Source organism: Monodon monoceros, unplaced genomic scaffold, assembly GCF_005190385.1.
Source record: "Monodon monoceros isolate NGI ecotype Baffin Bay Population unplaced genomic scaffold, NGI_Narwhal_1 Super_Scaffold_19, whole genome shotgun sequence".
In the NCBI taxonomy this organism is placed as follows: Eukaryota; Metazoa; Chordata; class Mammalia; order Artiodactyla; family Monodontidae; genus Monodon; species Monodon monoceros.
Window position 1 is genome coordinate 28,950,708 of NW_021703775.1, and position 25,790 is coordinate 28,976,497.

The following is a 25,790-nucleotide window of genomic DNA, read 5'->3' on the forward strand; positions in this document are numbered from 1 at the left end:
TTTGCTAACTTGATAGAGATAAACAGAATCTCATTATTATTGCTTGATTTAAGTCTGAAGGCCTCTTTTATAACAGCATGTAATTAGGGCTGTTGAGCTTAGGATGGGAAGTTTCATAGCCAAGCCTGGGTGGATGCGCGCTTGCCCCCTTCCTTGAAAGGCACCCACTCCCAGAGTCATTTTCCATCTGAGGGTCCTTGTCTTCCCATCTCTCACATAGAGCAGAAATCCCTGCCACCCTCTCCTGCCATTCTCTGAAGCCTCATTAGCAGTGCCAGGAGAGGGGTGATGTTCACAGTTGTGAAATGGTACAAAAATTTAAGAGATGGGGCGTTCACAAAAGATCTGCAAAATCTTGTGAGCAAAAGTCACGGTCTCTTTCCATCTCTCTGGGCTCTTGAGACGAAAAAACTCCAGCTGTTTTCAGCAAGAGTGGATGTGAAGAATAAGCCACTGGGCCTCAGCCCAGGTGCCGCAAGGACAGATCTGATACGTGGGTCTGTGGCCCGACTCCCAGGTGGGTGTCACCTAGGTATCTTTCAGAGAGTTCTCAAGGATAAAACCAACCAAGAAGAGTTTCCAACAGGGAGGGTGCACCTGGACCTTGGTATAAATTCATTTCTGTTTTTTCCCCCCTTTTAGATCTGCCTGCCCCTGGCTGAGCTACAAACATCGCTCCATCAGGGACAGCCTGGGTTCTGGGTCCGACTCTGCCCCTAATTAGCTGGGAGACTTTCAATTTCTTTAGGCTTCTCTTTCCTCATTAGTAAAACTAGTGAGTTAGATTGGAAGGTCGCTGTGGCCTCTTTCATGGAACTGTAGGATCTTAGAGCTGCCAGGGCCTCACGGAATTCGTGGAGAGGAAGCCTGAGGGCCAGAAAACAGGGGACCCAACTCACCTGTGTCTGCAGAGACACCTCTCAGGGGACCACCCGCTTGGGTTTGACTCACAAGTCCACTGAGTTACAGGTGGGCAAGTGCTTTTGAGGTTGGACCCTTGTATTCAACAGCAAGTAATTTCATTCACTTTAACACAAACATTCGTTTTTCAGACTTTAAGCTCTTCAGGGCCTAAAAACCCAGGCCTTGCCCAAAGAAATCCACCAAGCTATTCAGTCTCAGTTTTCAAAAGCATCTTCAATTTTTTAGGGTGGATGCTTTAAACGTTCGTTTGGGTGGATATTAAAACTCATGGGGTGGGTGGGTAGCATTCGGTGTTTGTACAGGGAGAATGAGTAAGGAATTGGGGAGGGGCGTGTGCTCTAGGATTGGATATGAAATTGATCTGAATAAAATGAAAAATCTCTCCCTCTTAACTCAAGTTTGGAAGGCTTAAAGTTTTAATTGGCTGTCTGCTCCTGTGCAGATCCTGGTGCTAAGAAACCATGGAGTGGTTGCTCTGGGTGACACCGTAGAGGAGGCGTTTTATAAGATCTTCCACCTGCAGGCTGCATGTGAGATACAGGTGAGCAAGTTCCTCTGGGGTGTGGGCCCAGGAGGGACCCTGACAGGGGCCTGGGGACAAAGGTGGCAGCCCCATGGGCCGTGATTTAGGGAGACCTTTGAGTGGGGCCCTCTGAAAGCCTCACCCTATTTCTCTGCCTTGGCACCACCTGATTCTTCTAAAGTTTCACATTTGGAATCAGTTTTGTAGCTTTAAAATTTTCTACCGCCATTGTCTAACAACCAGCACCCAGCTCTTGGGGATCAGTGCTCAGGAGGGGGAGCGGCCTGGGCTCATCATAGGACAGTGGGAGGAACTGTACTTCCCATGCTCCTGTGTAACCTGGCGTGTGTACCTGTTACCTCTAGCTGTGCCCCACAGACACCACACAGGTAAGTCTTCTTTCCTTTCTTTGTTTGGAGAAGGGTAGTTTGCAAAGACCGTGAATGTGGTCAAGTCCAGAAAGAGAAGTGGAAAGGCCAAAGTAGAGTGTTGACATGGCAGGCCTGACCCCAGGGAAGCCCCAGGGTGATGTCCAGGGAGCCCATGGTGAAGTTCTCCTAACTGGTAAAGGATGAGATAGAGGGTGGGTGGGGAGTGTCAGTAGCCGTGGGACCCCTAGAAGACTTGATGGAGAAGCAATAGGAAAACACACATCCTGTAGTTTTATCAAATTACCAGGTAGTGTTGGATAAGCCAAGCATATGCTCCTTCCAGTGTGGCAAGCCGTCAGGTGAGTAGGAGGGTCTTTCACAACTGACTGGGCTCCATCCTTCCCAGACTGCGCTCTGTGCTCTTGGGTCAGGGACTCGCCCTCTGCAAGCCTCCATTTCCTCAACCTCAGACCTGGGTCTAGAGAGACCTTGTGAGGATGGCCTTTCAGACAAGGAGAGGTGTTGCCGATGGTATTTTTAGGACTCGGTTGACAGAGGGAGAGGCTAGCTGCTCCAGGGTGAGTCGGCTCTTTGCAGGGCCCTTCTGGTGTCCCATCTGCCCTCTCCTGGCTGGTCTGGGCAGAGCAGTGCCCCGAGGAAGACGGCCTGCCGCTCTCTTGGGCGTTATGGGGGAAGAATGGCATAATCCCAGAAGCATCACTAGTGGAGGCTCTACAAGTGGGATCTTTCTCAATGGTTTTTGAAGGATATGTTGAGAGGACAGTGATGAAGAAATGTTAGAGGAGGTGGTGTGAGACCCTCCTGACTCCCCATCCAATAATGCTGGCCCTGAGCTCTGACCCCTGAGTGTTGTTAGAACCTGGCAGAGCCTCTGATATGCCTACTTTCCCTTCTCCACATCTGAAGAGTTGCCCATCTTTCTTCTGAAGAAGAGGCTTCCATGAGAAAATATCTCATGAAAAAGAATGAATGGAGAGAGGTTCCCGGGTGTCCCCCACCACCACACGGTGAAGGATGCCTTCCCCAGGCTCCAGATCCCCAGAAATGGCCACTGTGCAATTTAAGCAAAGGGAGGATGGCCATCTAGCAGCTGGGGAGATGAAGGGCAGAGCTGCCAGCCACTTTCCTGGATGGCCCCAGCTGCTTCTCTTGGCCCTGTCTGCTGTCACTTTCTTTTCAGTCAGGACTGGTTTGATGTAACCTTTTAAAAGCGCATCAGGCGATGGGGACAGATAACCCCAGGAAAGCGCCAGTGGATTTTTTTCAGCAGGTGGAGCAGGAAGGCTTCTAGAGGGTGAAATGAAACTGGAAGTTGTGGGAAAAAAACGGGAGAGATTGGACCAAGAGTGTGGGTGCATTAAGGCTCGGAAGAGCCCAGGTACGGCAGCCTGCAGATGCTGTTCGGACTGCAGTCCCTGGAAGGGTCATTTCTGGTCAAATGACCAGCACCGAAATTCTGTTTCCATCATGACTAGTGTCCTCCCTCAGTGGCCTTGGCAAACAAGCAAATGCGTCTGTGGTCATTTCAGCGGTTCAAGGCTAAGAGCCTATTCCATTCTCCTGGGGACAGCGTTCTCTTTGCTCCCCATCAGTTTGGGGTTCCAGGAAACTGGGTCATCCTCTGCTGAGAGAGGCAGCTCCCTGCTCTGTTCACAGGCAGATGAGAAGCTCAGGCGATTCTCCATCTGCTACCCATCGCCATGGAAACGGATGGGGGAAGGGGGAGGTGAGAGGAGGCAGCTCTTGCAAGGGTGTGGGCAGTTTTCTCCTCCTCTATGAATGACCAGTCTCCAGGGGGTATTGCTTCTCAGCCTTTCATGGTAAAACCTCAGAATTTATTTACCATAAATGTTTCTATGGCACTCCGTACGCACCAGGTGCTGTTCTAAGTGCTTTACAAATATTACCTTAAATAATCCTCACGAGGTAGGTACTATTTTCATTTTACAGATGAGAAAGCTGAGGCACAGGGAGGGTAAATAGCTGCTGAAAGTCACACAGCAAGTAGGTGGCAGAGCCAGGATCCAAACCCAGACACCCTGGCACCCAGGTCCTATGTCCTAAACACTACATTGCACTGCCTCTCAGGAAGGCAAGCGTCGGTGGGAAAGGTCAGCTGTCAGGTTGGGACCTCTCTTCAGGGAGTTGGCACTTCAAGTCAGGGTTTCAGGGTCCCAGAGCTCGAGCCCTGCCTTGGCCAGGTAGGGGTCCAGGATGAACTTGGTAATTGATCAACCAGCTGGGATTCACTAGCTTTGAGAGTGCGTTTCCAGGTGCTCAGCCTTCCAGGTGCCAGGTGTGAGGGACTTCAGAATTAGAAAACACGGGTCAGCAGAGGGCAGAACTGGGACCAGTGAATGAACATAATAAAAAGGTAGATTTCAACTCAGGGTAATCTATATCAACTCACTGTAACCCTTCTAACATTTGGACAACAGTATAATAGGCTACCTTCCCAGGCACGGAGCTGACCACTTCTAGGGATGCTAGACAAGGACTCATTTTGGGTGAGAGAATGGAATAAAAGGCCTCGAAGTCTCTATATTTGTAGGGTGTGGAGTCATCTTTTTAAGATAAAAATGGAGGCTTCCATAGGACACATGCCTCGGATGAAGAGAGCATGGAAATGCTTGTTGTTGCTTCTTCCTCTTCACAGAGTGACGGGGGTCACCTTGGAAACGCTGCCTGGCTGACCTCTAGGAAGTCTCACAGGGGCCACGTGTTACACTGGTGAATTTAACACACTCTGGAGTGTGTCCAGGATCCTCGTGTGTTCATAGACCTGTGTTTGTCAGCAAGCTACACTGCATTCTTTTCATTTTCAGTGAAACAATAACTGGCACAAAAACTGGAACACTGAAAGTTTATATAATCAGAGCCGTTCCCCCATAACAAGCAGGTTTACATGGGACATCAAATATTAATCAGAATGCTGGGGTCTTGATGTGCAGTGTAAAACTCCAGCTTCACTACCTACAATACTTGGAAAGCACCATCTCTCTCTGGACTTACCCAGGAAGCCAAACCATGACCAATTATATCTGAGTGGCAGATACAGGGAGTAAATAGAATGTGCTTTTAGATGAGCATGGAATTAGAAAATAAGATTAGTTGGATTCATGAATGTTTTTAGGATCGTTCTAAAACTGCACTTGCCCTAAAAGTCAGAGTCCGTTGCCTGTAGCCACCTGGATTGTCCCCTCCCCATGGAGCCTTGACAGTGGGACAAACGCTCTAAGTCTTCTGGTAAAAGCTTCCTAAGGCCTACACAGTGCCCGGCTGTGACTCAGCATTTCATGTGTCTCCTCTCTCTGGGCTTCCTTGACTGGATAACGCCATCATGGAGGGTCTTCTGCCTTTAGACCTGTTAATTCAGCCCAACATGCAGCTACACTCATATTTCACTGGCCTAGAAGGCAGCTTATTTCTTTCAAGTGACTTTTTTTTTTTTTAAGGGGAAATATTTCAGACATACAGAAAAGTGCAGAGAGTCATATAATCGACACCTGCTACCAACCAGATTTAACAAATATCAATGGCATTTTCCTCTGGAAGAAGTAAAATGTTACAGACAAGAATTGAAGTCCCCTTTTCTCATCTTCCCTCCTTCCCCAGAAATAATCACAATTTGAGGTTGGTCTGTGTCCCAGGTAATTTTTCAGTACTCTGCATTGCTTTATTCTTAAGGTTTAACACTTGCTATGTCCCCCTAAGAACTGACATTAGGAAAGAAATACTAATACCTCTTTCCCTGGAAATGGGCACATGCCCTACAAGTTTGGAGGGGCTTTCCTCTGGGAGGAAAAAACCAACTACAGCTCAGTTTTCCAGACATTTCTGTTTCTAATCTTCCCCGATCGCCATTCTCTGTTACACAGAGGAGCACAGGTACACGCGCAGGGATGTGTGTGTACACGCGCACACCCGTGTGTGTGAGCTGAGCGTTCTCTGCCCTTTGCGCAGGTGTCTGCTCTGTCCAGCGCGGGGGGCGTGGAGAACCTCATCCTCCTGGAGCAGGAGAAGCACCGGCCTCACGAGGTGGGCTCCGTGCAGTGGGCGGGGAGCACCTTCGGGCCCATGCAGAAGAGCCGGCTGGGGGAGCATGAGTTCGAGGCCCTCATGAGGATGCTGGACAATCTGGTGAGTCTCCTGCCGTTGTCCTTCCAGGCCAGTCCTTTGTGGCTTAGCTCCCCCAAAACCAGTCCATATGAAGCATTCGGTGGGCGTGAGAACTGCCAACATCACAGTTAATTTGTTAAAGCCCCTTGATCGGCCACTTGACTTAGAGTTTGTGGTCATTCTAATAGTAGTTGAGTTTTCTCAAGTGGTGGCCTTTGCCACCCCTTTTCCAAGGGCTGTGGTTGTTATCATACCTGCACGGTGCTCTTTAGAGAAGGGGTAGGAAGCCCTTGGTTGGTATGAGAGGTGGTAATCCAGCAAAAATCAGCACCACAGAGCCTCTCTCATATTGTAGCTTTGTTCACTCCTCTTTTGCAGTTAGTTCTGCCTTTCTTTCTAGTCTCATGACTTTAACGCGGAAAACACATAATGCCATTAATTTCCCTGTTCCTGGCGAGCAGCATTATAACAATATCCTATTGTAACGAATGAATCAATCAATCAGGTAGGGCGTTAACTGGTATATGTCCAGGAGTGGGCTTTAAAGGATCCAAAGAATTATAAGACATCCTTCCTTCTGGAGCTAACAATTTAATTGATGATATATGACGTAAATATGAGACAATTCAAGAATAAGAAGAAAGCATATACAGTGGGGAGCTAATTGCAGGAAGAGACTCTGACTTCTTAGATTGCTCGAAAAAGCGAAGATGAAACCTACCTCTGTGACATTTCTGTATCATTTACCTCCCCTCCCCCTCACTGCTACTACTTTGGACCCTCTCTTTGTTGTGTCTGGGTCATTGCAATAATCAATCCTTTCCTTCTGCCCCCAGTTCCTCCAAATCACTTCCACTTTATTACCAGGCTGAGCATGAGGGTCACTTTATAATGGTGAAAGGTACACTCCACAATGAAAATACAACTCCTGTTAACATTTGTGTAACTGTGCCTAAATAAAGCACCAGGACCAAGTGGTTTCATGCAGAAATTCTTTCAGACCTTTAAGAGACAGGCTATTCTTATGCTATTTAAACTGTTACAGATAAGAGTGAAAGAAGGAAACCAAACCATAACAATTATAACACATTCAGACCAATCTCACTTTGAGTTGATGAAAAAGGCTGCATGAAAACTAGCAAATAGTATCCAGCATAACATTAGAATAATAATACACAATAACCAAGTGAGGGCTCATTCCTAGTATTGAAGGATGGTTTAATATTATAAATCTTTTAAATATATTTCATGATATCAGTGAGTCAAAAATATAAACCTTCTGATCACTTTGAGATCAAAAGTTATTTGATAAAAATTTAATATTGATTTATAAAAATAATAGCTGTTAAGTAGGATAGGAAGCCATTTATTTAACATGATTAAAATGATTTTTTTCTCAAAACACACACCAGTATCATGGTGAAACACTAGAAGAATTTCCATTAAATTTTGAAACAAAACAATGAAAATATAATGAGAAAATAATCCTATTTGCAAATGCAGCAAAATCAAACTTTAAGCAGAACCCCTTTAAAGACAACTGTAAAATTTTACCAATAGACATCAGAGAAAACCTGAAATCAGTGAAGAGCTATAATTTATTCTTGGTTAAAAGCTTCAGTAGGGTAACTTTTCCAAATTAATCAATAAACTCAATGTAATTTCCTCAAAAGTGGGGGAATGTATAAGGACTGAGCAAAATGTTCTTTCAGGTGAAATTCAGAATGGCTCGGAAAATCCTATAAAAAGAAGAGTGGGGTTTCCCTGGTGGCACAGTGGTTGAGAGTCCGCCTGCCGATGCAGGGGACACGGGTTCGTGCCCCGGTCTGGGAAGATCCCACATGCCGCGGAGCGGCTGGGCCCGTGAGCCATGGCCGCTGAGCCTGCGCGTCCGGAGCCTGTGCTCCGCAACGGGAGAGGCCACAACAGTGAGAGGCCCGCGTACCGCAAAAAAAAAAAAAAAAAAAAAGAGTGATTACCACCACATGGTACAGTGTGATAAGGCTTGAGTCACTAAAGGGTGGAACACTAGTCCAGAATGCACAGGCCAATCAATGCTACAGCTTAGAGAATCCAGAAATAGATCCCAAAGGCATGAAAATTTAACACAGGATAAACAGCCATCTTATAAATTTGGGGGAAAAAGATAGACTGTTAGCCATCTGGGAAATAAAACTAAGGTGGATTACTACCTTGTCCTTTCAACAAGATAAATCCCTGATTTGTCAAAAATTTAAACATGGAAAGGAAATTGATATAGGTATTTAAAAACATAGATTAATAGTTTTAATGCTCTTGTGTTGGGAAAGACCTTGTCAAGCATGGCAGGAAAGTCTGAAATCGTGATGCCAAATATTAACAGATATGATTACATTAAAATTCAAAATTTGTATTTTTATAAACCACCCCACCCACCATATAAGCAAAGCTAAAAGACAAAGTATGGGGAAAATATTTGCTACATCTGTGTCAGTCAAAAGATTCATATCGGGCTTCCCTGGTGGTGCAGTGGTTGAGAGTCCGCCTGCCGATGCAGGGGACACGGGTTTGTGCCACATGCCGCAGAGCGGCTGGGCCCGTGAGCCATGGCCGCTGAGCCTGCGCGTCCGGAGCCTGTGCTCCGCAACGGGAGAGACCACAACAGTGAGAGGCCCGCGTACCGCAAAAAAACAAAAACAAAAACAGATTCATATCTTTACTGTAAAAGGAGGTATTACAAATCAATATGAAAAAGATGACCATCACAATAGAAAAATGAACTGAGAACCCACTTTACAAAGGAAGATATTCAAGAAGCCATTAAGTGTAATTAAAAATATCCAGTCTTACTAGTAATCCAAAAAGAACAAAACAAAAGAAGAGGATATTACTTTTAGCCCATCTGATTGCCAAGGATTTTTTTTTTTAATTTTTAAAAAATCCTTTAAATTTCAGTTGAAATTCAGAATGGCTCAGAAAATCCTATAAAAAGAAGAGTGGGGCAATATTCAGTGCGGGGGAAAGGAGACGAGAACTGGGAACTCCAGCACAATTGGCAGAAGTGTAAATTGGCTCAGTGTTTTGGGAAGACGGACATGATAAATATATAAAAACTTATACTGTGCTCCCTTTGACTCAGTCATTTTCATTACTAGGCACTTATGTTAATTGCCTAAAGAAAAATGTGTAAAGATACTCATTTCAGGGTTGTTTATAATATTTTGAAAATAACAGTGTCCACTGGTATTGGTTAGATAAATTATGATATGTCCATTCACTGGCATATTATGTAGTTGTTTAAAGGTTGCTGTGTATTTGTAGGTTCAATAACATGAAAAAAACTCCAAGACACATTGATGAGCTAAAAGTATCTTATAAAGCTGATTATGTAGCATTATTATTTACAATAGCCAAGGTATGGAAGCAACCTAAGTGTCCACTGATGGAAGAATGGATAAAGAAAATGTGGTACTTATATATGATAGGATATTATTCAGCCATAAAAAAGATGGAAGTCTTACCATTTGCAACAATATGGATGGACCTTGAGGGGATTATGCTAAGTGAAATAAGTCAGACAGAGAAAGACAAATACCGTATGATCTCATTTATATGTGGAATTGAAAAAACACCCTCAAAAACCAAAAGTCAAAAAATTCATACTCATAGATACAGAGAACAGATTGGTAGCTGCCAGGTGGGAGGCAGATAGAAATGGGTACAGGGGTCAAAAGGTGCAAACTTCCATGTATAAAATAAGTAATCCTGGGGATGTAATGTACAGCATGGTGACAATAGTTATTAATACTGTATTATATATTTGAAAGTTGCTGAAAGAGTAGATCTTAAAAGTTCTCATCACAAGAAAAAGAATGGTAACTATGAGAGGTGCTGGATGTTAATTAGACTCGTGGTAATCATTTCACAATACATACAATGTTTTTTTCATTGAGGTATAGTTGATTTACAACGTGTTAATTTCAGGTGTACAGCAAAGTGATTCAGTTACACATATAATACATACAGATATTGTATCACTATGTCGTACAACTGAAACTAATGTAAAGTTACATGTCAATTATATCTCAATTTTTTTAAAAGCTGCTTATGTGGTACAGTCCATTTATATACTGTTTTATATATATTATATGATGCATTAATTATATAGTCTGTATATTTACATACATGCATTTGTATATGTGTGCTTAGAGAGATGACTGAAAGGACTTTTAGTGGTTGTCTCTGGGGATGAGATTTTGCATAAAACCCACTTTTTCCTTATGTTTTTTATATTGCTTAATTTTTCTACATGGCTCTGTACTTTTTTTGTAATCCACTTTCTTTTTTTTTTTTGCGGTACACGGGCCTCTCACTGTTGCGGCCTCTCCCGTTGTGGAGCACAGGCTCCGGACGCGTAGCCTCAGTGGCCATGGCTCACGGGCCCAGCCGCTCCGCAGCATGTGGGACCTTCCCGGACCGGGGCACGAACCCGTGTCCCCTGCATCGGCAGGCGGACTCTCAACCACTGCGCCACCAGGGAAGCCCCAATCCACTTTCTTTTTAATGCCACTTTAATTTTAAACAAGATGACAGGTAGAGCCGAGAATTGCTCCAGCAGCTGTTAAGATTCCCGAGTGTTCATTCTGAGTAACAGTCCACCTTTGGGGGACATGGTCTTGCTTAGGAGACAGGGATGTTCTTGAGTCAGAGTTAGGGCTCCCAAGAGAAAAATAGTTAAGAAGCTTCAGAGTCGAGGAAGGGAGGGCTACTGTTAGAGTCAGCTGTGAAACTTCTAAAAATCCTGTAGCCCAGATTGCACCACTGTCCAATGAAATGGGGAGCTCTGAGTTGAGCCCAGGCATACACATTTTTAAAGCTTCCGCATGATTCTGTTTTGTTGAGAACTACTGGACCAGACCAAAAGCTGGAGCTCTGTCTGGTCCACAAGATTCTGGGAACTTTCTCATCCCTGATCAGAGGGCTTGTTGGGGTGGAGGAGGGGAGGGGTTGGGGGACCAAGACAGGGAACAATTCTGAAATACACCAGAGGTGCGGCAAGGCCTGGGTTGTATTACAGAGACTTTGGGTTAAACTGAGTCCTTTAGATGGAAGGGGGTAAAGCGTGTGAGCGGACGAGCAGGCATGTACCTGACCATTTTCCCCACCACATGTGGTTCTATTTTTGTCCTTTTTAGGGTTACAGAACAGGCTACACCTACCGCTACCCCTTTGTTCAAGAGAAAACCAAACACAAAAGTGAGGTGGAGATTCCAGCCACGGTCACAGCCTTCGTGTTTGAGGAGGACGGCACCCCGGTGCCCGCCCTGAGGCAACACGCCCAGAAGCAACAGAAGGAGAAGACCCGCTGGCTCAACACGCCCAACACCTACCTGCGGGTCAACGTGGCCGACGAGGTCCAGAGGAGCATGGGTAGCCCCCGGCCGAAGACCACGGTAAGGAGGGCAGAGGGGGCTCCGCTGGGGAGATTGGGGTGGAAGGAGAGTGCCCAGCTACCTGTACGGGCTAAGCAGCTTTAAAAGGGAAACAGCAAACCTCCCCTGGGCCTGCACTAGTCCTGTCTCCCCCTAAGGCTTCCTATTGGGCATCTGGGAGCAGCTTCTCCTGCCTACGGAGCAGATCACCTGTTTCTTGCACCCCTATGCTGAGTTTTGGGTCCAGAGGGTGGCTGGACCAGGTCACTCCCAGCAGCATGAAAGCTTTTTGCTCCCATATCTGGAAGGGGCTTCTGGGAAATTCAAGGGAGGGGTACCCAACATTTGAACTGACCATCTGATGCAAAACCAGAAGGTGCATGGGGTACTTGCTTCTATTACATTGTCCACTCCCTTTATAACCCTCTTCTGTAGAGAGGTGCTTGCTTTAGACATTAGATGTGTGAGACCTGCCCACAGATTGAGTTTTTACAAATTGTATGCTCTTTTCCTCTCTCTCCCTCATCACACACCCTGGCTCTTAATTTGATTTTCACTAACAAAGTAGCTGGCAGCCAAATAGAATAGCTCTTCGTTTAAAAAAAAAAAAAAAGCCCTGCAAATTAACATCCATGAGTCATCTAATACTACAACACCAGTGGCTGCCTGTCTGTCAAAGCTGGCACCATGGCTCTGTCCCTCCTCTTAAGTGTTCTTTATGGCCATTGATCTGGGGCCTTCCTTTGGTTGCTGGGTCATTTGCTGCCCATCTCTGCTCTGGGAGACACACATCAAAGAGGCCCAAGATGAGGGAAAGTGTTTGTCTAGGCTTGCTGACTTGCACGTAGGCTGGTCGGCCCAGATCTCATGGGGTGGACCACTAGGGTGGACGGTGAGCCATATGCCTTTGCCTTACCCACCGGGCCTTGTGTGTGTTCAGTGGATGAAGGCTGACGAGGTGGAGAAATCCAGCAGTGGCATGCCCATACGGATTGAAAACCCAAACCAATTTGTGCCTCTGTATACTGACCCCCAAGAAGTGCTGGACATGCGCAACAAGGTAAGGGGATAGCTAATTACCTCCCATCTTTTCTCCCTCAGGGGCGTGGGGGGGATCCCCAGGATGCGCCTGACTTACCGACATCCCAGATACCTCTTATGGAAAAGAAACTACCATTTATTGGCCATATTCCAGGCACAGTGCTAAGCGCTGTGCTTTTGTAGTCCTGTGTAACCCTCAAATAGAGAGGTGCTAGCTTTAGACATTAGATGTGTCTAAGAGACCAACCCGCAAATCGAATTTTTACAAATTTTATACTATTTCCCTTTGGCTCATTTTCAAGATTGCAAAATCCTTTGTGTTTATTTCTCTACCTCTGCTTTACAGTTCACTCACTTATATTTCTAATGTTACTTTAAAAACTTAACTTGTAACAGACCACCTTCAATAGGTCGGGTATGTTCCCAGAACAGTGTTTCAGCGTGTGGTCCTCTGAAGGGCAGATTCCTGGGTCACTCCCACCCCTCTTCCCATGGGACTGAGATTCAATATGCACGGGGTGGCCCCCCAGGAATCTGTAGTTTAAACCAATTCCTCAGGGACTTCATAGGAATATTAAAAATTGAGAATCTCCCTCAAGGATCTACTATGCCTCATTTCCCTCTTCATCTCAATGACCTGCTCATGGTTAATGAGAATCTGGTGTTCTACATAAACTTCTCATTCATTCTGGAGCAGACGTGGAGACAGACTGTCTCAGAGTGGATGTGATGCGTTACATCTGCACCCCTGGGCGGCCTTTCTAGTGTGCCCTGGGGATGCTCCCTGCCAACTCCACACCCTGATGCTGGACAGCTACCTCACCCTCCCCATCCCTTTCTACACAGATTCGAGAACAAAACCGACAGGATGTGAAGTCGGCGGGGCCTCAGTCCCAGCTGCTGGCGAGTGTCATCGCTGAGAAGAGCCGAAGCCCGGTACAGCAGACGCTGCCCTTGTCTGGAGGGGAAACGTGTTTGCCTTCTGGGTCTGCAGTGCCTGGGGCCGGGCAGCAGGACCCCTGAGTCCTTATAGGCCCACCTTCCCCTGTGATCTTGGGCACTGGTGCTCTTGCTGCAAAATGGATGCTGTGAGGACTGGGGACAGTATCTCATCGCCTCCCGTGGGCGCCAGGCAGGGGAGGAGTAGCCCAGCCTACCCACGGGAGTGATGCGGCTTCTATGCCTCCCCCTGGAACTCCCCTCTGCCCTCTGTCAGTGTCCCGCAGAGTGACCTCTCAGGAGCGCGGCTGGCCTCTCCCAGCGGCTCTAGGCCTGGCTGCCCTAAGCGGCTCTGGCCTCTGTGCGTGGAAACAGCACCATCAGGCCGTAGCTCTGGGAAGATGCTCACAGGCTCTCAGAGGGCAGACATGTATATAAGGACCGGTACTCCTACAGGATGGGAAGGGGCAGTGAGTTGCCCACACAAATACACGTAGAGTTAGAAAATATAAAGTTGTTCCCCTGATTGAGATAGAACAGTTTTTGTTTAGTGCTTAGCAAAAGGGGTGAACGTCAGACTTCTGGCTTGTGTTGGAAATCATTGCAAAGTAGCAGTGGCATCTTCCTTAGCAGTAAGGGCAGGGGCAGGGGATACAGGGACCATTCCTCTCTGTAGAGCAAACTGAGGTGATGTCATGACTGCAGATCAGGCTGCAACCCACCAGGTGGGTGCCCCTTGGCAGGGGAAGTGTGAAGGTTATGTCATCACCTCCACCCCACCTCAGCTGAGCCAAGAGGAGGAACATCAAATGTGCTACAGGGTCAAGGATAGAAATACCCCACGATAATGGGGGGAGGTGGCAGTTCAATACTGTGATCAACATTGTTAAAAACTCTGCCATTTGTACCGAGTGCTCTCCTTGGAGTCCCTCTTCTTGGGATCCTGGTCTTGGACTTTTTTGAACGCCATGATTCCTTAAGATAGGCCCAGTGCTGCCTTCTTTTGGAAGGAGCCCATGGGCCCATCACCAGAAGACTTGATGAGCCAGAGACAGATGGCCTGGAGCGTGTGGTGTGGGCCAGCTGCCCCGGCTCACATCCCCACCCCCCTCACTTTCTTTGACTCCTTGGCTCCAGACCACTGAATTCCCAAAGGCTGAGATGAGGTTGCTGAGTTAGGATAAAGGACTATGGAGTCTGAGCTGTCCCGAGCTAGAGGGATCAAAGGATTCCCGAAGCTTACACAAGGCCCAGCTGGTGAGCTCCCCAGAGCCAAGGGCTCCCCAGAGGGGGTGAAACACAGTGATTTTGCCCATGTCCCTTCAGGGACCTGCAGTACAGGCGGGTTGAATATCCAAGGTTCAGGACCTTGGCCCCCTTGTTATTTATGACTGTGCGCAAAACAGGACTAACAGTTTGGACTGAGAACGCCAAAGCCACTGTGTGTTTTGCATATGACTTACTGCTGGGTGCTGTGGCTTGTGCTGCTGGTGCGGGATGGTGGGGTGCATGGCGGGGAGCGGCTGGCGTGACACTGGTTGAGCCAACGCTTTGCATGCTGGGTTTTGGCTGACTGACTGTGGGCCGCCAGCTGTATTTGCACAGTGACGGCTTGCAAGCGTCCACAGTAGAGATCGCAATAAAGGTGTGTCTTCCTTCTGCTTGGGAGCATTCTTTGATTTTATTTCTGGGGCAGAGGGAGGACCCCCTGCGTTCATCCAGGCAGTTACAAAGAAGTCGGGTCTGGGGGGTGAGGTGTAGCTGTGGGACGGAGTGAACAACCCCTACCCCAAGGCCCCGAGCTGTTGCCATGGAGCTGCATGCCACGCTGTCGCTAGCAAGACCACTGGCAGCCCCATGAGTCTGAAAGGAAGCTCGGGCCTGGGCCCCGACTGCGGCGTTCAGAGAGCGACACACTCTGTGGTTAACTTTCAGTCCACAGAGAGCCAGCTGATGTCCCGGGGCCAGGCGGATACCAAAGACGAGGCCGAGGAGATAGCGCCCAACCCCTTTAGCCAACTCACGGATCAGGAGCTGGAAGAGTACAAGAAAGAGGTGGAGAGGAAGAAGCTAGAACTTGATGGTAAATAACCCCCGGAAGCTGGTGCTTCAGGACCTCCCAGGCGGAGGGGAGAGCTCGAGGCACCCAGAGAGGCAGCAGAGCAAACCGTGGCCCTCACTCCCCGCCAGCAGCCCTGGACCCCCTTCCTTGCTGCCTGTCAGGGCCCCCAGGGCTCAATCCAGCCTTGTCTCGCTTTCCTTTTCAATCTTCATTTGCTTCTCTCTGTCTCTTCTCTGTCATGTCCTCACTTTGACCTTCCTGCTCCATCAGCAAATAATATCCTCTTTTTTTTTTTTTTTTTTTTTTTTTGCGGTACGTGGGCCTCTCACTGTCGTGGCCTCTCCCGTTGCGGAGCACAGGCTCCGGACGCGCAGGCTCAGTGGCCATGGCTCACGGGCCTAGCCGCTCCGCGGCATGTGGGATCTTCCCGGAACGGGGCACGAACCCGTGTCCCCTGCATCGGCAGGTGGACTCTCAACCACTGCGCCACCAGGGAAGCCCAGCAAATACTATTCTTATCAGCATGATTTTGTTAATCACAACAATGCCCCTCATGGCTCGTGCCTGACAGTTACACGGTGCTGCCGCCATGACCCCACTGACCCTCTCACCTGGGAATAAGGAGTTAATCCGTGAGGAGTGCCTATGAATATGGCCTAGGTCAGTAGACACCAGACAGATGTTAGCTGTAATAATATGTTCATTATAATAGTGATCATAATTACTGATGATCTATCAGATGTGGTATAAACCGCTTAGCCGGGCAATCAGAGCTGAGTCCTTTATGTCAGAATCTCAGTCGAGCCCATCTCTCCATGCTGACTCCTAAGTAGTCATACTCTTGATAGCTTGTTCATGCCTTTGTCCCTTCCTGACAGAATTTCTCTTCTTGGCTAACCTGATTCAGTATTATCTACACTTCGGCCTCTGTGGCAAACCCCCTCCAGCCAGGAAGCCCTCTCTGTGCCCCACATGGAGCTGTCCATTCTCTTTGCTTCAAGTGCACTTGGGGTCTGAGACACAGAATTCAGCTCTTGGTTTTATCCACCAGGCAAGGCTTTCATTCCCTCAGGGCAGGGCCCCCTTCCACAGCCCCCGTCCCCACCCAGAGTCAGCCATCTTCCTAGGAACAAAGGCACTAGAAGAGTCCTTGCTGGCTTTCTTGGAGTTAGCTTGCTTGGAGTTCTCGGTGCCAATCGAAAAAGCAGATAGAAAAATATGGTGCTCTTTGTCTCTAGAGATTGTTTGGACCGGACATGTAAATTAGACAAATAATCAATAAGCTACATGCAAACAAATCGTGGGCGGGAGTTCCCCTGCAGTCTTGCCGTCCACATCAGGGGTAACAAAGTCCATCCAAAGATGTCCTGTGATGGAGGAAACGGACTCCGACTCCTCCCGACTCCTCCCACTTACCTCCCCTAGGATGTAGCAGAAATTTTCTTTTAAAGTTAGAGGAAGCAGCTAACTCCAGCCAGGAGAAATGAGGACCAAGCCGAAGAAAGCAGTTGTTTTAAAGCACTCTCGGTCTGCCCACCTCTCCTCTCCTTGACCTCTATCCTGAGCTGGCTTTCTGTATTTTCAGGAGAGAAAGAACCTGCCCCTGAGGAGCCTGGCTCACCTGTAAAGTCTGCACCTGCTTCTCCAGCTCAGAGCCCAGCCAAGTCAGAGACGAAGAGCCCCGTGGGCTCTCCCTCCAAGTCTGTGGACGGTGAGTGGAGCTGAGCATCTGGGAGAGAGGAGGCGCCTCCACAGGCCGAGAAGGGGGTCTGCATAGAGGGTGGGCAGGTATTCACTGCAGGGCACCTGACTTTCAACAGGTGCTGCCCTCCTACGGGAGACTCTCCCCTCTGCTGTCTCTAGGGAACCTGAAACAGGGGTTACCAACTTTAAGCTTGTTCCATTCACAAGCTGTGACAATGCACCTTACGGGTTAAGCCGAGTCTAAGCAATACTGAGTAAGTTAATGATTGACCCACAGCCTTCTCATCTCTTACTCAGACCAGGTTGGCTGATGGGCCTTTCTAGACGCACCAGCCCAGTGCTCAGACTTTAATGTGCACAGGGATCGCCTAGGGATCTGGTTAAAATGAAGATTAAAATGTTAAAATGAAGACACAGTAGGTCTGGGGTGGGACCTGAGACCCTGCATTTCTGGCAAGCCCCCAGGTGAGGCTGATGGCGTCATTCTCAACCTTGGCTGCACGTCGGGATCACCTGGGGAGCTTTACAATCCCTGACGCCTGCCAGGGTCCCACCCCAGCGGTTTCTGAGTTCAGTGGTCTAGGAGTGGGCATGGGGGAGTGCAGCCTGGAGTTGTAAGATCTCTCCAGGTGAATCTAATGTGTAGCCCAGGTTGAAAACCACTTTACTAGATACTAGTTTAGAGAACTGAATTCTAGGCCCAACTCAACTGTTGATTTTAGAAAATCAGATAATCTCTGTGCCTCAGTTTCCTTGTCTATGAGATGGGGCTACTAATATTTTCCCCTTTTAAGGTTCTTATATATATAAGGGAAGGCGTAGGTGAAGACATACTTGGAAAGAGTGAAAGCCTGATGTAAATATAAGATCTAATTATGGTTATGATTAATAATATACATAGGATGGATAATAATATGAGAGTCCAAACCTCCTAGATCATGCAAGTGTCTTTAATGAGCTCCTAGAATCGCTCCGGGGCATGAACGCTCCTGCCCTGGGGCACGCCACCCCAACTGTGAGCCCTCACCAGGGAGGGCTGAACCCCAGGCAGACAGTAGCAGCTGGGTGTCCTGATAGAACCTTCCCCCTCCTGGGTAGAATGGCCACACGTGTGAATGCAGCTCGAATCCCCAACCCTGAGCTCCCTCCATAAGTGAACTGCTGCCTTGAGCGCAGGCCCAGCATTGGCAGGGGAAACCCATCTGCTTGAGGCCGGAGCCCCAAGTGGATGTCCCATGACTGTGTTCATCGTGTCTCATCGTGGTGTTGTCAACCTGCCTCCACAACGTCTTCCTTTCTCTTCCCGTTGGTGCCTTCATCAAAGGAGTTTCCTCCGATTCTGAATACTTGTCTCTGTAGTAAGTGTAGAGAGGCTGTTTACTAACTCACTCCAATACGTGCAATGGGGGAGGGAGGACGTTTACAAAGGAAATATGTTGCTCCTCGGTTTTTTCTTTTGCTGCTCACAGCCCTGCCTTCGGGAGGTTTCCTGACCATAAAAGTCATCACCAATTCCACATGTGCTGTGCATGGTTTAGGCATCCCTCTAGGATAGGCACACATAGGTCATACCCATGCACTAACACACTCCTGTACTTGCATGGGACATGCCACCCACAGTGAATGGGCCTTGGGCCAGCTGCTGGACACCCCCTTTGGCAGAGGGCTTGTGGCCCTCGGGAGCACATCTGCACCCCCCCTTCCTAGTGCATGGGCCCCTCTAAGGAGCCCATGACCTCTTCTAGGCAAAGCCTGAATGGCCTTGGGGACCAACTGCCTTATCTGCATGCAGAGAGCACCCGGCCTGACTGCAGTCTGCAGCATCCCTGCACCAACTGCAGGAAGGCGAGCCCACTGGAGAGGAGGCTGGTGGCAGGAGTGGGACAAGGGGTGGCAATTCCATTTCGGCTCTTGGGAGCCCCTTGGAGTGACCTCTGCTACTCAGTGGGACAGAGGGGGGGGAGGAGATGGGTGTGAGGGGTGGGATCACTGCTTTCCCACTGCCTGACGTCGTTCCCACTGCAGCAGGATTCCTGCTTCTCTCTGGCCCAAATCTATGCTCCATGGAGAGGCACACTCTAGTTGAGTTGTTAGAAAAGAATCTTACTGTAACACAGGCAGAGCTGGGGAGCGTGGACCTCCTTGGTGCCTTCCCCGCATGAAGAGGCACCAGTTGGAGCTGTCTGGGGTGACGGTGTGAAGTGGGGCTGGGTGGCCTTGGCCAGGCTGCCCATTGGCTTGCGCAGCTCCTCAGAACAACAGGGCTGACCCCCCGAGTAGCATCTGCACTTTGACATGTAGCTCACCCATCAGATCCAGAATGACTTTTACACCATTGGTCCCCATGCTCTCAAATCCTCTTGTGATAATTCACCTCAGTGTCACTCCTCATCTGTCCCCCTGACTCCTACCCCCTCAGCCTCTCCGAAGGAGCCCTTCCAGTCCTGTTCCTTCGCATCTGGCCATCTCTGTCATCACCTTCTCTGTTGACTGGCTCCTGACTGTCCCTGCCCCTGCTGAGTCAATCCCCCCATGGGCCCCTCAGGAGCATTGGCTATGCCCGCAAAGAAATAGCCCTGCATTCAACATCAGAAGGTCAGCTGTGTCACTTACTAATTTAGCCATCTCAAATAAGTTGCATAAAAACACTGCAGGATGGGGGACTAACATGAATCCTTGCCTTTCCCAACTTACAGCATTGTTATCAGGATAAGACGAGCTCATAAATATAAACGGACCTTGTAATGCGCTTTCATAAATGAGTTCTCCCTAGGTACTGTGTTCTCAGGATTGTGAGAGATACTATGCTGCTCGCTGCTTTAAGCCACTAAGTTCTGGTGTGGTTTGTTATGCCTAATGAGGACTGGCTTATGGAAATTAGCTCTCTTGTGGGTTGACAAGGCTCAGCGGGTGGTTCTTCCGCTCCACTGATGTCAGCTGGGGCTGCAGTCATCTGGTCGCCTGACTAAGCTAGAACTTCCAGCATGGTGCACTCACATGTCAGGTGCCTTGTCAGGGGCAGCTGGAAGGCTGGGCTCAGCTGGGACAGTGGAATGGCTGGGCCTCTTTCTCTGTCTCTCTGTCTGTCTGTCTGTCTCTCTCTCCATATAACTGTAGGTCCTCTCCATGTGGCCTCTCCATCTGTGTTTCCATCAAGGTAGTTGGACTTTACACATGGTGCCTCAAGGCTCCCCAAACTATAGAAGCAGAAGGTGCTGGGTCTTCTTAATTCTTCGGCCTGAGGCTGGCTCAGTGGCACTTCCTCTGCATTCTGTTGGTTTCTCCAAGCCACAGGGCCAGCCCAGATTCAGTGTGGGAAGGGACCACACTCAAGTGTAAAATTCATATATTGGTGGTAGGTTTAGAGAAGGGCAAGATCGTTGTCAAATGTCAAGGGAGGCTGGAACCAGACCTTGGGGAGATATATGCTTGGACTGGCAGATAGGAGTAGAGTGGGCTGTCCAGGGAGTGGGCATTTCTGGAAGGGGACATCGGAGGACTGAGAGACAAGTGTTTGGATGCTGAGGGATAGTGAGAAATCCAGTCTGAGAGGTAGGTACCCAAACAAGCTCGGCATCTCCCTACCAAAGCACCTCCCTTCCTCCTCCAGCCTCTTCAAGCCTTTCGGCTCTTCCCAAGCCACAGTGGTGTGGCTATGGACCTAGGCTGCCAAGTCCAGTCTTGTTCCAAATCCACTCTCCCTATTCCCCTCTGCTTCCTGGCCACCATCCTTGGATAGATCCCCCGATTTCCCAGCCTCTACCCCATTCCACCCACCCTACACCTGTCTCCTACTCCCAGAGCTCAAATTGCCCCATCTAGGAAAGAAAGCCAGTGGTTCGTCTTAGGAGATGCTAGAAGGTGAGTTCGCATCTGCCGTAGCTCCTGGAGCCCTTCAAATAGCTGAAGACCCAGGTAGTTCTGACCTTAACTGTTGTGGGCTGTTAACAAAGGAGGGATCTGGACTCTCAGAGCTGGTCCTTGATACTTTCCTTACTGGGGCCCAATAAGTATTGGGCTGCTGTTTGTTTACAAGGTTGGGTCCAGTTCAGCGTAGAAGGCTCAGGCTGGGACAGACAAGAAAGAAGATGAGGTATGGTGTTGGCTTGGTTAGAATAAAACCATTCACACGTTCATTTGTTTGCTTACGCATTCAACCGTTCATGGATTCCACAACCATTTTTTGAGTACCTCCTATAAGCTAGTCACGTAGATAATTAAACACAGTCTTGTCTGATTTATTTCAGTTTTGAGGGGAGAGATAGGCATAAAAAAGAAGTGATTGTTTTACAGTCACTGTGATGGAAATTTATCTAGTAGGGGCCGAAAGGAAGGAGTGACAAATTCTACCTGGAAGCAGGGATGGGACCAGGAAAGACTTTAAGGGGAGGGTAACACTCAAGCTGATTGATTGTGTGGGTGAAGGTTGGGGACACAGAGAAGAGAGAGAAGGGTGGTCCAGACAGAGGGAAACAGACTGCAATGGCAGGGAGGGGTCCAGGGATCAGAGGGTTGATGAGGCCAAAAGCAGATGAAGAGAGGAGAGGGGAGCGGTCAGGGGGAAGGCTGTGTCTGGACTGATTTTCTGCGTTCAAGAGAATGGCCAGTGATGACCGTGGGAATGCATGGTGGGCGGGAGGGCAGTAAGGGTCATAGGAGTCAAGCGCATTAGAGGACTTGGTAGCTGGATGATGGCAGGATGCGGGCCAGACAGTAGGAAGAATGGGAGCCAGGGCCAAGGTCTTCAGTACTAAGAGGGGACAGTCCTCAGGAGTTATTGGAGAAGACGTTTGCTTACCGAGATAGTTAAACTAGCCCATGTTAACTGTCCCCAAATTTAACCCCCTCTGTCCCATCTTCCAGGTAACCAGACATTTCTCCAGTCTTTACCCCATCAAGAACGCTAGCCATTTCCCAAGACATCTATCTTGCCCCACTCTGTCTGTAAGGGACACCAGTCTCCCACCTTCCCCAGCTCCCACACTCCCACTTTCTTGTGGTGCGATATCCCTCACACTCACACACATGCACAATCACACACACCCCTCTCAGTTTCACGTAGTGAAAAGAACACTAAGCTGGGATGGCAGGAAACTGAGATCTGCCCGCTTTTCCTGCTTTACTCAGTTTTCCTATCTGTAAAATGGGGAGGAGCTAGATTAACTTTACCTTCCTTTCTACTTTTCAAAGTCTACAGTTTCAGAATTTTCCCTCCTCCTTCCCCACACAGGCATTTCAAAGCTTGAGTGGAAGCAGGGTGGGAAGAGAGTGGGAAGGAGGAGAAAGGGCAGCAGGAGGCTTTCACTCCTGGCCTTGAATAGGGTGGCAGTCTGTAGGGTCCATGCCACTCAGGGAATCCCACCCTCCCTCTGCCTGCCCCTCTCTGCCTACTGGGAAGATACTCTCCATTTTTGAAAAGTTCCTCAGAGGTATAGGAAATGAAATGGGTATGAAAACATGTCATTTCCGTATTTTTACTAGTGAAACTGAACCAGTTACAACAATTCTTAGATGCATCCCCTGAGTTGTCCACGGCAGTGCCCTCCCCTTCCTACAGCCTCTCTGTAGTCTGCGTCTGTTCCCTTGTTCTGTCTGTTCCTAGGAAAGCTCCCAACCGGGCCCCTGCTGGGCTGCTGCCATGTCTAGAGATCATTACCTGTTTACATTTTTAGGCAAGAGCCCAGAGTCCCTGGCCTGCCAAGGGCCTGTTCTCTCCTGTTTGGGAGAGAACCCGGCCTACCCCTTTCCCCTTACCGTGTCAGCCCGCCCCTCTCTTTGCTCTAGACTTCCTTTATATAATTGCCTAGAAATGGTTCTATTAGCCCCAGGTTGAAGCTCTCGCCTGAATGAAATCTTATGGGTCACGTCTTTGGATCTTTTTCTAGAAGATGCTAAGAAGACGGAAACAAGCAAAGCCACCACAGAGCCGGAAAAGACGCAGCCAGAAGGAGTGGTGGTCAACGGCAGGGAGGATGAGCAGACGGCAGAGGACATCCTCAGCAAAGGCCTCAGCCAGATGACCACCAGCGCCGACACGGATGTCGATACCTCGAAGGACAAAACAGAGTCAGTCACCAGCGGTCCCATGTCCCCAGAGGGCTCGCCTTCCAAGTCTCCCTCAAAGAAGAAGAAGAAATTCCGCACCCCGTCCTTCCTGAAGAAAAGCAAAAAGAAGGAGAAAGTGGAGTCTTGATTCGCAGCCCCGTGGGGCTCCCATCTGCGTCCTCCCTCCCCTCCCTCGCCGTCTCCCATCTCTGTCCCTGGAAGCACGGGGCCAAGGAGGGGTCGAATAGGCCCTGGATCACACTCTGATGGGAAACTTAGAGATTACCCCACCAACCCCTCATTTTACAGTTGCCCCACAGAAATCAGGTGACTTTCCCAAGGTCATACAGCTGGTTCGTGGCGGAGCCTGCACTGGAAGTCAGGTCTTCTGGCTCCCAGTCCAATGCTCTTTCCACTACACGACACTGCCTAGCTGTGGGCTGCCCTTGTGAGGATGCTGCCCCTGACTGAGCCCAGGGCAAGGGGCCAAAGTCAGCCGCAAGCTCTCACAAATCAGACCCAAATCAGACAGGTCGAGGCTCCCCTGAGCAGGGTCCTTGTCCTTGCGTGAACCCAACCTCCTGCTGATGGAGCTGTCACTATGTTTAGAAATCTCTCTTCTCTTTCCCGTAGGGTAACTGCCCCGCTGCTCACAGGAACCACACAAGTGGACCCGCCCCCTCCACCAGAAGTTAATCCTTGTTCCCAAGGGCTGATGGCTTAGCTTGTGCTCCCCCAACCACTAACCCCAAGCTTTCTTCATGGAACCTCTGGAATGACGGCCGGAATTGTTGTAAGAGTGGGCAGACGTGAGGGCAGCCAGCTCAGCCACAGCGTGGAGGATGGTTCGATCAATATAAGAAGCCAGGAACTTGACCCATTTGAACAGTGCATCTCAGGCACTTCAAAACTAAAACCAAATTTAGCTTAGGAAAAACTTCTGTCATAAGCAGGGCCGAAATTTGGGGAAATTTCGATCCTCTGTTGGCTTTGGGTTGTACAAGGAGGATCAGGACAGCGCGGATACGTGATGCCTTTCAAGCATTTGCCTGACTCTCAGGGCAGCGCGGCTCACCCTGTCCCCCGCCGGTCCGGCATCTGGGATCCCATGACCTTCCCTTAAACCTAGAAGCCCTGGCTCACAGCCTGGAACTGGCATCCTTGGCCCCTTGACCTTGGCCCCCTGACCGTGGCTCCTCTGGGTTCTGACTCAGTCACTCTAGGTCCAGCAGAGGAGAATGAGGTGAGCCCTTCAGGATTAATCCTCTCGGACCAGCTCTCAGAGAAAGGCTTGCGTGTCCCTGGCCCCGTCACTGTCTGCCCATCAATCCTGGGGCCTGTAAGAGCCACAGCTATTTTTTTAGATGCCGTCACTATCTTTTCATACTCTTCCCTGGGGCTTTGATTTATAAGCAACATTGACTCCTAAAAAACAGACAATCCATTCTCTTTAAAGCACAGTGTCTTCAAAGAATATTTTCCCTTTCTGTCCTGAATATTGTCAAAGTATTTTTGAAAGTTCTTAATCATAGTTTTCCATTTTTGAGCACTTACTACACACACACACACACACACACACACTGTGCAGGCTTCACATACACTATATCATTTAACCCTCCCTGTGATGTGGGTCAGATTATTCCCATTCTATGGGTAAGAGAACTGAGCCCCCCAAAGGATAATTGACTTGTTCCAGTGACTTGGCTAGAAAGATTCAGAGGCTGGATTTGAACCCAGGTCCGTCTGAGTCCAGAGCCTTTGCACTTAACAGCTATGATGATCAGAAAACTTTAATCTCCGAGGGTGGTTGTTTTAGTCCTGGACCGTTTCGTTTCTGTGACTGGCCTCCACTGCATAATGTTAGCACTTGAAGCGAAGGTAGGAAACCACCTGTGTTCCCCCCGATCAGTGCACAGTAAGTTCCTGGTGAATGTGGGCTGTGACAGGGCCACTGTGGACCTCTGACAAAGGAGAGGCCAGAGCCTTCTGGTTGGGGCAGGAAATACCATCACCGTTGGGCTATTTCTTGGGAAGGAAGGAAACTGACACAGGACTAAGGAAAACACAAATACTGCGTGTCCCTAGAGCAGATTCCTAACTGCTACCCAGACCCATCTCTCTGTTCTGCTTCTGACTGAGTCAAGTCTTGTGATGGACGACCCAAAGCAGAAAAGCCTGTGATATGGCAAATGCCTTTCAAAGCCACTCCTTTGATGCCTTCTTTCAAAAAAAAGATTTCACATTCATTCATTCATCCCAATATTTGTTAAGCATCCACAAAGCAGCAGGCATTATGCTGACATTAAAAGAAAACAATCGCTGTGACTAGAACAGTCAGCGGCAGGCAGTGTTAAGAGAAAGGTAGAGGGGACCCAACCACTGATGCAGGTTTTTATGTTTGAGTGGTTGTCGCTCAGAGATGATGTCAACAGACTCTTTGCTTTCATCACATTCTCTTTATTCCCGTTAAAACAGGGAGGCCTCATTTAGGTGAACATGCCAGGGCCTTGCAGGAGTTTATGCCATGGGGCCACCTCATATCCAACCATCTGTTCTTTCCCTATGCATTCAAAAACCACGCGTGAGCTTAGGTCATGGACCAAGCTTGAGGGCAGGACATGGTCCCCGCC

The 25,790-nt window shown here is 48.8% G+C and overlaps 1 protein-coding gene across 1 annotated transcript in view; it reads left to right on the forward strand.

The window, feature by feature from the left end:
• ADD2 (adducin 2) overlaps positions 1-24,611 on the forward strand; it is a 103,892-nt gene extending 79,281 nt beyond the window's left edge. Inside the window, exons 8-15 of the mRNA XM_029231913.1 lie at positions 1,367-1,465; positions 5,803-5,979; positions 11,133-11,390; positions 12,310-12,429; positions 13,257-13,346; positions 15,285-15,432; positions 16,997-17,122; positions 23,001-24,611. Coding sequence (XP_029087746.1) covers positions 1,367-1,465; positions 5,803-5,979; positions 11,133-11,390; positions 12,310-12,429; positions 13,257-13,346; positions 15,285-15,432; positions 16,997-17,122; positions 23,001-23,308 — 1,326 coding nt within the window. The 3' untranslated portion in view covers positions 23,309-24,611. The remainder of the gene's footprint in view (positions 1-1,366; positions 1,466-5,802; positions 5,980-11,132; positions 11,391-12,309; positions 12,430-13,256; positions 13,347-15,284; positions 15,433-16,996; positions 17,123-23,000) is intronic.
• The last annotated feature ends 1,179 nt before the right edge of the window (positions 24,612-25,790 follow it).